Raw genomic sequence first — 13,046 nt, forward strand, 5'->3', positions numbered from 1 at the left:
CTGAACGGGTCTCGTGCTGAAAACAAACTCTGCGAGCAACAGGAACGAAGAGACGGAAAAGGAAAAAACAACATGGTGGTCTGGCTCCAATGTGGGGATTCCAATGAGAACCACATGAGGATGGAGGGTGCAGACAGCTGGCAGCACCATGAAGGCGCTCGTCCGGGTAGCGGCAGGGGAGAAGCAGACACTGACCACGATTCATTGGCCAGGCCCTTCTCCAGCTGCCCGGCCAAGCTCCTCCAGCAGATGCAGACAGATATATGCAGGGGAAAGAAGCGGAGACGGTTTGGGGCCCTACAATGCAACACTTTACAGAGCAAGTTCATCCACATGATCACTACAACTCACTGCTCAGCAGTCTTCCTCTCAAACTCTCCTCTCTCCAATCTATCCTGTATGCAGCAGTCAGGGACACAATGCTTTCCAGCTGATACACCGATTGCTCCACTCTGCCTGTTATTGCACCGGTTACCCATCCGATACATACAGAATTCAACAAACTCATCACCCAGAAACATCTCCACATTGCTGCTCTGCCCTACACCGCCTTCATCTGTCTGCTACTAGTGATGAGCAAGTGTACTCAGGTGATCTCCGAGTATTTGTTAGTGTTCGGAGAGTAAGTTTTCCTTGCCTCAGCTGAATGATTTACAGTTACTAGCCAGGCTGAGTACATGTGGGGGTTGCCTGGTTGCTAGGGAATCCTCACATGTAATCAAGCTGGCTAGTAGCCATAAATCATGCAGCTGCTGCAATGAAAACTAAATCTCCGAACACTAACAAATACTCGCAGATCACCCAAACAACAAGTATACTCGCTGATCACTATCTACTACCCTACCTCTTCACAATGCTGCACCACCCTATATCTCCTCATCCTCATGTCTACCACCTACACGTCCTCTCCTCAGTGCTGCACCGCCCTACATCTCCTCATCCTCATGTCTACCACCTACCCGTACTCTCCTCAGTGCTGCACCGCCCTACATCTCCTCATCCTCATGTCTACCACCTACCCATCCTCTCCACAGTGCTGCACCGCCCTACATCTCCTCATCCTCATGTCTACCACCTACCCGTCCTCTCCTCAGTGCTGCACCGCCCTACATCTCCTCATCCTCATGTCTACCACCTACCCGTACTCTCCTCAGTGCTGCACCGCCCTACATCTCCTCATCCTCATGTCTACCACCTACCCGTCCTCTCCTCAGTGCGTCACCGCCCTACATCTCCTCATCCTCATGTCTACCACCTACCCATCCTCTCCACAGTGCTGCATCGCCCTACATCTCCTCATCCTCATGTCTACCACCTACCCGTCCTCTCCAGAGTGCTGAATCACTCTACATCTCATCTTTACCCCATACCTTGTAGATTGTGAGCCCTCGCGGGCAGGGTCCTCTCTCCTCCTGTACCAGTTGTGACTTGTATTGTTCAAGATTATTGTACTGTTTTATTATGTATACCCCTCCTCACATGTAAAGCGCCATGGAATAAATGGCGCTATAATAATAAATAATAATAATAATAATACCTGTCCTCTCCACAGTGCTGCACCGCCCTAAACCTCTTTCTCATCTGTCTACTACCCTACCTCTACACTGTGCTGCACTGCCCTACATCTCATCTACCACCTACCCATCCTCTCCAGTGCTACACAGCCCTACATCTCCTCATCCTCATGTCTACCACCTACCTGTCCTCTCCACAGTGCTGCACCGCCCTAAACCCCTTTCTCATTTTTCTACTACCCTACCTCTTCACTGTGCTGCACTGCCCTACATCTCATCTACCACCTACCCATCCTCTCCAGTGCTACACAGCCCTACATCTCCTCATCCTCATGTCTACCACCTACCTGTCCTCTCCACAGTGCTGCACCGCCCTAAACCCCTTTCTCATTTTTCTACTACCCTACCTCTTCACTGTGCTGCACTGCCCTACATCTCATCTACCACCTACCCATCCTCTCCACAGTGCTGCACCGCCCTACATCTCATCTGTCTACCACCTACCTGTCCTCTCCACAGTGCTACACAGCCCTACCTCTCCTCTTCATCTGTCTACCACCTACCCGTCCTCTCCACAGTGCTGCACCGCCCTACATCTCCTCCTCATCTGTCTACCACCTACCCGTCCTCTCCACAATGCTGCACCGCCCTACATATCCTCATCTGTCTACCACCTACCCGTTCTCTCCACAGTGCTGCACCGCCCTACATATCCTCGTCTGTCTACCACCTACCCGTCCTCTCCACAGTGCTGCACCGCCCTACATATCCTCCTCGTCTGTCTACCACCTACCCGTCCTCTCCACAGTGCTGCACCTCCCTTACATCTCCTCATCTCTGTCTACCACCTACCCGTCCTCTCCACAGTGCTGCACCGCCCTACATATCCTCCTCGTCTGTCTACCACCTACCCGTCCTCTCCACAGTGCTGCACCTCCCTTACATCTCCTCATCTCTGTCTACCACCATGTTCATCTTTGTTCTGCTAATGATTCAAGATGTTACATTCCCCATAATCTGAATTGCATTCCTGTCTGTAATACTTTTTCGTGCTGCATCAGATTTCTAGACTGCTCTACCCAAGACAAGTCAGGAGTTTTAAAAGAGGTTCTTTGTCTACTGTGGTGGCATTGTATATCAAACACGCAATCAAACAATCGCAAGTTCAAGCCCCCTAAGGAGACTAACAAAGTAAAAATAAAAGGTAAAAATAACTCTACGGAAATGTATAAAACATGTATATACTTGGTATCACCGAGTCCAATCTATATTCATTTTTTTTCAGCAAAATTCATATTTTTAAAATACTGAAAAAACCCTATACATTTGGTATCCCCATAACCGGACTGACATGAGTCACGTTTCGAGGTCAATTTCATTACACAATGTTTGCCACAAAAATTAAACCCAAAAATAAACAATGGCAGAAATGTTTTGGGTTTTTTTTCTCCACCACTTTCACCTGCACTTTGATTTTTTTTTTTTTTGCACTTTTCCACTTACCATACTCTATATTATAAAATGAATGTTTTCATTGAAAACTATAACCTGCCCTGCAAAAAAAAAAAAAAAAGCCCCCGTATGGCTGTCAGTGCAAAGAATGAAAAAAAGTTACAGCCATTTGAAAAAGAGGAAAAAATAAAACAGAAAAAAAAATTGGCTGCATTCTTAAAGGGTCAGATGACCTTGGACTGGTCGTTTAATATCCTTGTTACACAGGCAGACCGTGTGCTACGATCAGTAACAGATCGCTCAGTGCACAAAAGCTGCCATTGATCTCGGCAGCACGAGTCCTGTGCTGTCGAGAATGATGATCCTTTGTGCAGCACAAGAGATGATTTCACCAGATGAACGAGCGTTTTGCTGACTCTACGGCAGGGATGCTTCACGTGGACGATTTCAGCATATTGCATTATAGTTGTGCTCCAAACCATCAGTCAGTGGAGAATGTTGCAGAAAGGGACGAGGGGGTAAAAAATAAATAAATGAGGGACCTCCAGGCAGGAAAGGAAAAAAAAAGGCAGAAGAGGGGAGCAACCAAGGCACAGATTAAAAGGGCGAGCAAATGGAACGAGCAAGGAGAAAAAGCAAAACCAGATAATGGAAGATAATGGAGATGTAACGGGGAAGATGAGGTATACACCGGCGCTTCTCAAGCTGCTCCCCGGCGCCATAGCATCGCTTTATGCTGCGCCCTGGCGCCATAGCATCGCTTTATACTGCGCCCCGACGCCATAGCATCGCATTATACTGCGCCCCGGCACCATAGCATCGCTTCATGCTGCGCCATAGCATCACTTTATGCTGCTCCCCGGCGCCATAGCATCGCTTTATGCTGCGCCATAGCATCGCTTTATGCTGCTCCCCGGCGCCATAGCATCGCTTTATGCTGCGCCCCGACGCCATAGCATCGCATTATACTGCGCCCCGGCGCCATAGCATCGCTTTATGCTGCTCCCTGGCGCCATAGCATCGCTTTATACTGCGCCCCGACGCCATAGCATCGCATTATACTGCGCCCCGGCACCATAGCATCGCTTTATGCTGCGCCATAGCATCACTTTATGCTGCTCCCCGGCGCCATAGCATCGCTTTATGCTGCGCCATAGCATCGCTTTATGCTGCTCCCCGGCGCCATAGCATCGCTTTATGCTGCGCCCCGGCGCCATAGCATCCCTTTATGCTGCTCCCCGGCGCCATAGCATCGCTTTATGCTGCTCCCTGGCGCCATAGCATCGCTTTATGCTGCTCCCTGGCGCCATAGCATCGCTTTATGCTGCTCCCTGGCGCCATAGCATCGCTTTATGCTGCGCCCCGGCGCCATAGCATCGCTTTATACTGCGCTCAGGGGCCATAGCATCGCTTTATACTGCGCTCAGGGGCCATAGCATCGCTTTATGCTGCCCCCCGGCGCCATAGCATCGCTTTATGCTGCTCCCCGGCGCCATAGCATCGCTTTATGCTGCGCCCCGACGCCATAGCATCGCTTTATACTGCGCCCAGGCGCCATAGCATCGCTTTATGCTGCGCCCCGGCGCCATAGCATCGCTTTATGCTGCTCCCTGGCGCCATAGCATCGCTTTATACTGCGCTCAGGTGCCATAGCATCGCTTTATGCTGCCCCCCGGCGCCATAGCATCGCTTTATGCTGCTCCCTGGCGCCATAGCATCGCTTTATGCTGCGCCCAGGTGCCATAGCATCGCTTTATGCTGCGCCCCGGCGCCATAGCATCGCTTTATGCTGCTCCCTGGCGCCATAGCATCGCTTTATGCTGCGCCCCGGCGCCATAGCATCGCTTTATACTGCGCTCAGGTGCCATAGCATCGCTTTATGCTGCCCCCCGGCGCCATAGCATCGCTTTATGCTGCTCCCTGGCGCCATAGCATCGCTTTATGCTGCGCCCAGGTGCCATAGCATCGCTTTATGCTGCGCCCCGGCGCCATAGCATCGCTTTATGCTGCTCCCTGGCGCCATAGCATCGCTTTATGCTGCGCCCCGGCGCCATAGCATCGCTTTATACTGCGCTCAGGTGCCATAGCATCGCTTTATGCTGCCCCCCGGCGCCATAGCATCGCTTTATGCTGCTCCCTGGCGCCATAGCATCGCTTTATGCTGCGCCCAGGTGCCATAGCATCGCTTTATGCTGCGCCCCGGCGCCATAGCATCGCTTTATGCTGCTCCCTGGCGCCATAGCATCGCTTTATGCTGCGCCCCGGCGCCATAGCATCGCTTTATACTGCGCTCAGGTGCCATAGCATCGCTTTATGCTGCCCCCCGGCGCCATAGCATCGCTTTATGCTGCTCCCTGGCGCCATAGCATCGCTTTATGCTGCGCCCAGGTGCCATAGCATCGCTTTATGCTGCGCCCCGGCGCCATAGCATCGCTTTATGCTGCTCCCTGGCGCCATAGCATCGCTTTATGCTGCGCCCCGGCGCCATAGCATCGCTTTATACTGCGCTCAGGTGCCATAGCATCGCTTTATGCTGCCCCCCGGCGCCATAGCATCGCTTTATGCTGCTCCCTGGCGCCATAGCATCGCTTTATGCTGCGCCCAGGTGCCATAGCATCGCTTTATGCTGCGCCCCGGCGCCATAGCATCGCTTTATGCTGCTCCCTGGCGCCATAGCATCGCTTTATGCTGCGCCCCGGCGCCATAGCATCGCTTTATACTGCGCTCAGGTGCCATAGCATCGCTTTATGCTGCCCCCCGGCGCCATAGCATCGCTTTATGCTGCTCCCTGGCGCCATAGCATCGCTTTATGCTGCGCCCCGGCGCCATAGCATCGCTTTATGCTGCGCCAAGCTCTGGATTTTGGCATATTTTAATGTCATGCCGGTTCAGGAGACACTGTGACCATGACTTGGTCCAGACTTCATTGTGGTCGTCTGAGGGTCCCCAGGAGAAAGTTTGAGAAGCGCCGGTATTAACCCTTCGAGGGCAGCAATGTTGGCTTAGTTAAAGAGTCACTTTTTTGATTTGTTTGTATTTATTTTTGCCATTGAGCCTGCGTCTTCTCCGCACGCCTTCACCAGGATAACAGCACCTCCTAGTTTTAAATGCAACCTCCTTACCAGGGTTTCTGACCTGTCAACCTGAGAATAGCATCATACAACAGTGCGGGAACTATATGACTGACAGCCGTCCAGTAATGGTGCAAAAGGGGGTTGTTTCGAAGGTTAACATTGGGGCGCCTGAGGGCCTGTTCTAAAGGATTCATCTTGAAGGAAACATTTACATAATATTCTGTAGGAGAAATAAGGATCAGATGCAGTGAGAACACGTAGACAGTCTGGGACTAAACACAATAGTCATACAATGATGCATTAGAAGGAGGACGCCTTATTAAAGGGAATGAGCCGGCTGAGGATGGACGTCTCCTCCAATTCCAGCGCACCTTGTTCTGCCATCACCGGCGAGAGGTCACTGTACAGGATGTGAGTTAGTGAATGTGGCACTCACCGGGGGTGCGGGTAACACACGTCACTTCTATGGCCAGGGGAAGAGCTATGCATGCATTTCACCATAGCGAACCTGGACTTAAAGGGGTTGTGTCATATTCCATCAGGAGCGCACTGCTCCTCTGCCTAGTGGCAGTGCACTCTCAAATGCTGCAGAGTTTTATCTCTGCAGCATCGGAGGAGCGATACGACCAGATCTAGAGAAGCCCTGCGTAGTAAAAAAAAGCTGGAAAATGTGTGATCATTGCCTAGGAAACCGTCCACTTCTGCAGTCTGTCACAGACTAGTCCGCTGTCACAGATCTGCCGGCCCCATGTCGCTTGCCCTTACTAAGAGGCACGCAAGCCCCCACGTGACCCGATTTAAGGACCCTCACTATCAAATAAGGGACAACGTCACATCCTCACCCCACTGCTGCCCTTCTTTGTGTCACTGTAAATTAATTCTGACCTTGTAGTCATGAACCAGGAGGCTCAGGATGAATATTATGATTAAGAAAATAGACTCTACGTCAACATTTCCTGCACGTCCAGAACAGGAATTTATTATAGATGAAGATTGGGCCCCCCCAAATTTCTATACCGAGTGTTGCCCGCACACCCCGAGGAGTGAGGAATACCGTGGGTGACAAAGCAAAGACGAACAAGAATTAAAACAGACGTCCATTTTCAGGCTCGCGGGTGCATTCCCTTTAACGTACAGGCGGGAGACGATTTAGTGGATCAACATGGAAGTAGCAGGATAAAAAGGTGTGATTGCAGGCTGAAGAGCCGCCCAAATTGCACTTGAAGCCCCCCCAAATATTAGAATGTGGCCCCCAATAAGACCCCTGGGGGATTGGTGCACGTTGATCCAGGAAGTCTGTCTCCGCCGGCCAGGCGTCCGCTGCGGGTCGACCATCCACATGGTTAGTACTGGGTTAGGCGGACGCATGCTTGGCGGACAGCGGACGGCCCATGGGCTCAGCGCCCGATTCGCGGTCAGTCACTGGCGCTTGACATGTAAGAGGAACAGAAAAAAATGACAGAGCGATCCACCATTACCTTGGGCTTCTTCCAGTAATCCTGAGGTAGATATCATACAGGAATGCTGGGGCCTTATGGCTTACAGCAATCCAATAGTGATATAATAGGTGATTGGAGGTTAGATTTACATTGGGCCGTCTGAAGGCCTGTTCGAGAGGATTCCTCTTGAAAGTGGAAATTACATGGTATTCTGAGAAAGAAAAGTTGTTCAATAGCTTAACCGTGTAATGACCGGCGACAGAAAACGCTCACAGAACCATAAAGACATCACAACTACGGGTGGAGGGGGGGAGGGGAGCATGCCACGTCCGCTGCCTACCAGGACGCCACCGGCTACGCGTGACCGCGACTACGCGGCAAGGACGGCTCAGTTTGGTGCCCTCTCTCTCCGTCTGGGTTCCCCTACTTTTTTTTTCTGTTCCTCTTAAACCACTTCCCAATATTTGCTCTTAAGTCAGAACATTTTCCGCTAAAAAAAATAAAAAAATTGGAAATATAAAATGTATTTTATGGTTGGATTTTTAGGGGAAAATGTGCTGCAAGATGCTCAAAAAAAATAAATAAATTAATCCACCTCCGGTGAAGCCATTCACCCAATTTGATCTCGTGCCACCTCTTGTGAAAATTAGTTTGGATTTCAGAATCAAAAATAAAATTAAAATAAAAAAGGTAAACATTGAATTTTATAAAAATGGCTGCAAAATTAAAAAAGGTCATTCGATTCCCGGAAAAGTGATAACATAAATGTCTCCGTGTGCGGAATGAGCTACTACCTGCGGGCAAGCACGTGGGCTAATACATTATAAAGGGGCACCCTCTGTATAAGGGTCCGAGCGTGGACATATATACGAGGCTGCGTAGACCCGTGCATCATGGTCAGGCCTCGGATCGTGACAATGGATCCCCGAATCCAGCCTAAAAGGGATCACAGTGGGTCCAGCCTTTAAAACCTCCTGGGCAAGCTGCCTACAGGAAAATGCTGGGAGCCCCCCGATCCTGGGAACAGGGCTCTCAGGCTGAAGCGGGGGTCGAGTGTGCCCACCTTCAGGCCATTCCATTCATTCTTTGCGAGAAGGCTGCAAAAAGCCAAGTAAACTCCGCCAGTCCTGTGCAGAACGACTGGAGTAGAGGGGCACATTATTAGGATAGGCGGGGGTCCCAGCAGCCAGACCCCCAGTGAACTATGGCTATGGGATCACGTACAAGTCAGCAGGCCGGGACACAATCCACAGGTTTGGCTGAGCTGACTCTAAAGTGTATTGGCTCCTTTATCTTAAGCCTGACCTACAATGGTATTAAAGGGAGACCCTCACCTCCGCTTTCGGACATACCAGGCCCCCTTAAGCCTGACCTACAATGGTATTAAAGGGAGACCCTCACCTCCGCTTTCGGACATACCAGGCCCCCTTAAGCCTGACCTACAATGGTATTAAAGGGAGACCCTCACCACCGCTTTCGGACATACCAGGCCCCCTTAAGCCTGACATACAATGGTGAGTATTAAAGGGAGACCCACACCTCCGCTTTCGGACTTACCAGGCCCCCTTAAGCCTGACCTACAATGGTATTAAAGGGAGACCCTCACCTCCGCTTTCGGACATACCAGGCCCCCTTAAGCCTGACCTACAATGGTATTAAAGGGAGACCCTCACCTCCGCTTTCGGACATACCAGGCCCCCTTAAGCCTGACCTACAATGGTGAGCATTAAAGGGAGACCTTCACCTCCGCTTTCGGACATACCAGGCCCCCTTAATCTGCTATTCATCTTCATTAGAGAACTCCGGATGATTGAAGTAAATCAACGTCCCCCTGAGTTTCCCCTGAATAGTAAAGATGTCGGCAGACGAGGCTTACATGGGGTGAATACCAGGAATAGCCCACAGACAAGGGTGGCAATGCTCCAGATTGGGACAGACGTTTCATTGTGGACCCCCGCCCCTTTAAATCCACCACTTTCTATAGTCCATGGGTCACTGGCTACGAGTGCAGATAATGTATTAGCCCAGGTACCTTCCAACAACAGGAAAACAAATTTAGATAAAAACCATGAAGCCAATTGATGCGAAGAGTTGTCGGATCCCTGAGATTCAGAGCACAAGAGACATTTATTCTTATCACGATCCGCGGAACATAAAAGATAAAAACTTCATTCTTGAACAAAATTATATTCAAGTAATGCAAAATCCGACAGAAGTCAGGAGTCATGCCGAACTAAAAGAAGCTTAAAAAAAATAATAAGCCCGCAGCATGTAAGCAGAGCATTCCTTATCTACAGGCTGCCCAGCTGCAGGACTGCGCTGCGCCACTACCCTGCCAGCGATATGCCGCAATAAGCTGGGACTGAAGGGAAGCGCTCATACCGACTTCACCCCAGTGGAAGGGATTGGTTCCTCCGGTCGTGCAGTTGTACACGATGATGTTTTTTGGCCTGAAAATGAAGAAAAGGGAGAAGTTACGACGCTGTGGACAAGAGGCGGCTCTGGGGCTACGGACAGAGAAGCGGTGTCACCTGCTGTACCTATTCACTCCCGAGTACCAGGCCGCCGCCACCGTGGTGTTCACAACCACGTCCACGGGGATGAGGTCGGCCACGGCGTTGTTGGACGCTCTCATGGTGCGGAGGATTCCCTTTCCTGCCTGTAAAATGACAGCGATGAATGGCAGAAACGTTAAAATCGATTGAAGCAGTCTGCTAATGTACATCGCTTCCGACTGCTGAAGACATTTAGGTAATTGCCCCCCGGGACCAGTCAGTCACAACCCGGAGACTCATTGATTTAACCCTTCCCTGGTCTCACGTAAGGAGCGGGGAAAGCGCGGCACTCGGCACATTGATGGAACAAGCTGGCTGCCATCACTGCCATTAACCGCTTACATGCCTGAGACACTGAAGCGATTAGGGGGTATATCTCGCTCCATCACCAGCCCCCCACCCTCTCCCACTGACTCTTAAATTTGCCATTCAGGACCCTAGGAGAGATGGGTGCCACCCGCTTTACCGGCAGCCATGGTGGGGATGGCACTGCGTTATTACTTCTCTTCTTAGTGGGTATTGTAGCCGGAAGCAGCAGCCATCACTTCTCTGGATAAATACTAAACAGACTGAGGACTGACAGCTGGAACCAAGATGGGACATCAGATGTGGGGGGACATCAATCTTCCAAAGCCTGTGATGACGTCTATCCACAGTCGGCCAGAATACCCCAATAATATTGTGATGTGATCCGTGTGCCATTGAGGAAGGGGGCAGCTATGACTACTTACAGCAATGAAAAGACCACTTGGACCATTGAAATTATCGATCCAGCCCTGCGGAGAAGAAAGAGGCGTTCAGTGCTGTACACCTATGACCGCAAACATGGCAGGCGTATACTTTACTAATGTACACATTCATTTCCAGGGTTACCGTCCCTTTAAGGCTCCAATAATCAGCACAAATACTAAGAAAACCTCCCAAAATAAACACCAGTGTGACCACGGACATCCACGGATCCGACAAGTGCAGGAGCCTCCGGTGTGTACGGTACAATGCTCACCCGGGTACAAGAGGAATCCCGAAACCACAGCAGACCTGACGCCGTGAGGCAGACCGTGCACACCCACAATACCAGGTAGCCCGCCGTCCCCAATGCCAGGTAGCCCCAATGCCAGGTAGCCTGCCTTCAATACCAGGTAGTCCGCAGCTCGCTGTTCCCCATTCACAGGAACTGCAATTACAATTGCTGGTAATGAGCTGCACAAAATAGCCCCCCGCCCTTACCAGGTAGCCTGCGCTTACCAGGTAGCTCGTCCGCAATACCAGGAAGCCTGCCACCCGCACTTACCAGGTAACCTGCCTGCACCAAGTAGCCCGCCGTCCGCTATACTAGGTAGCCCGCCTGCACTAGGTAGCCCGCCACCAGCACTTACCAGGTAGCCTGCCTGCACCAGGTATCCCACGCTAAGGCTACGTTCACACTAGCGTTGTGCGCCGCTGCGTCGGCGACGCGACGCACAAAGCACCGAAGAACGCGTGCACCCGCTGCGTTTTTCGACGCGTGCGTCGTTTTTTGACGAAAATCGGACGCAAGAAAAATGCAACTTGTTGCGTTTTCTTGGTCCGACGTGTCGGAAAACGCAACAAGCAAAAATGCATGCGTCCCCCATGTTAAACATAGGGGCGCATGACGCGTGCGTCGCCGCTGCGTCGCCCGACGCTAGCGCGACGCACACTAGCCGAACGCTAGTGTGAACGTAGACTTACCAAGTAGCCTGCCTGCACCAGGTATCCCACGCTTACCAAGTAGCCTGCCTGCACCAGGTATCCCACGCTTACCAAGTAGCCTGCCTGCACCAGGTATCCCACGCTTACCAAGTAGCCTGCCTGCACCAGGTATCCCACGCTTACCAAGTAGCCTGCCTGCACCAGGTATCCCACGCTTACCAAGTAGCCTGCCTGCACCAGGTATCCCACGCTTACCAAGTAGCCTGCCTGCACCAGGTAGCCCGCGCTTACCAAGTAGCCTGCCTGCACCAGGTAGCCCGCGCTTACCAAGTAGCCTGCCTGCACCAGGTAGCCCGCGCTTACCAGGTAGCCTGCCTGCACCAGGTAGCCCACGCTTACCAGGTAGCCTGCCTGCACCAGGTAGCCCACGCTTACCAGGTAGCCTGCCTGCACCAGGTAGCCCGCGCTTACCAGGTAGCCTGCCTGCCCCAGGTAGCCCGCGCTTACCAGGTAGCCTGCCTGCCCCAGGTAGCCCGCGCTTACCAAGTAGCCTGCCTGCACCAGGTAGCCCGCGCTTACCAAGTAGCCTGCCTGCACCAGGTAGCCCGCGCTTACCAAGTAGCCTGCCTGCACCAGGTATCCCACGCTTACCAAGTAGCCTGCCTGCACCAGGTAGCCCGCGCTTACCAAGTAGCCTGCCTGCACCAGGTAGCCCGCGCTTACCAGGTAGCCTGCCTGCACCAGGTAGCCCGCGCTTACCAGGTAGCCTGCCTGCACCAGGTAGCCCACGCTTACCAGGTAGCCTGCCTGCCCCAGGTAGCCCGCCTGCCCCAGGTAGCCCGCGCTTACCAGGTAGCCTGCCTGCCCCAGGTAGCCCGCAGCTCACCGCTCCCCACACAGGAACTGCAGGTTACAATCGCTCGTAATGAGCTGCACAAATATTTTCTGACTCTTGTACATACATTGCCGGAGGGATTAGAAAAGAGGATGAACTCAAGAAAGTCAATGATTGACGAGACTACACGAGACGGATATCGTGCACTCGTGTAAGCAAAGGGTTAACACTGGGATTGTTTCACTTACAGGAAATGGTTCCTTCCAGCTGGCACCGACGATGGAGGGCCTGACGATGGCGATGTTCAGCTTACTGCCTTCCTGCTGGACTATGTATTCCGCCAGGGCCTTTGTGTAGGTGTACGTGTTTGGCCGGTCCCCTATGAGTTTCGGGGTGATGTCAGTCACCAGGCCGTCCTCCATCCATCTGTAAACGCACGGACATTGGTCAGAAGACTCATTAACCCATTGTGAAAGACGCACGATCTTACGGGGGTATTCCAGTAA

The 13,046-nt window shown here is 52.0% G+C and overlaps 1 protein-coding gene across 4 annotated transcripts in view; it reads right to left on the bottom strand.

Moving 5' to 3' along the window:
* Positions 1-13,046, bottom strand: part of FAR1 (fatty acyl-CoA reductase 1) — a 48,973-nt gene that overhangs the window by 14,287 nt on the left and 21,640 nt on the right. The window contains exons 5-9 of one of the 4 annotated variants that reach the window (XM_069739212.1): positions 12,789-12,966; positions 10,766-10,810; positions 10,020-10,138; positions 9,862-9,929; positions 6,089-6,260 (exon numbers count right to left, since the gene is read on the bottom strand). In XM_069739212.1, coding sequence (XP_069595313.1) covers positions 6,089-6,260; positions 9,862-9,929; positions 10,020-10,138; positions 10,766-10,810; positions 12,789-12,966 — 582 coding nt within the window. Of the gene's footprint in view, positions 1-6,088; positions 6,261-7,518; positions 7,691-9,861; positions 9,930-10,010; positions 10,139-10,765; positions 10,811-12,788; positions 12,967-13,046 lie in introns of all 4 variants that reach the window. The other 3 variants (XM_069739211.1, XM_069739210.1, XM_069739209.1) reach the window with 3 other exon arrangements.

Source organism: Ranitomeya imitator, chromosome 9 (genome assembly GCF_032444005.1).
Source record: "Ranitomeya imitator isolate aRanImi1 chromosome 9, aRanImi1.pri, whole genome shotgun sequence".
In the NCBI taxonomy this organism is placed as follows: domain Eukaryota; kingdom Metazoa; phylum Chordata; class Amphibia; order Anura; family Dendrobatidae; genus Ranitomeya; species Ranitomeya imitator.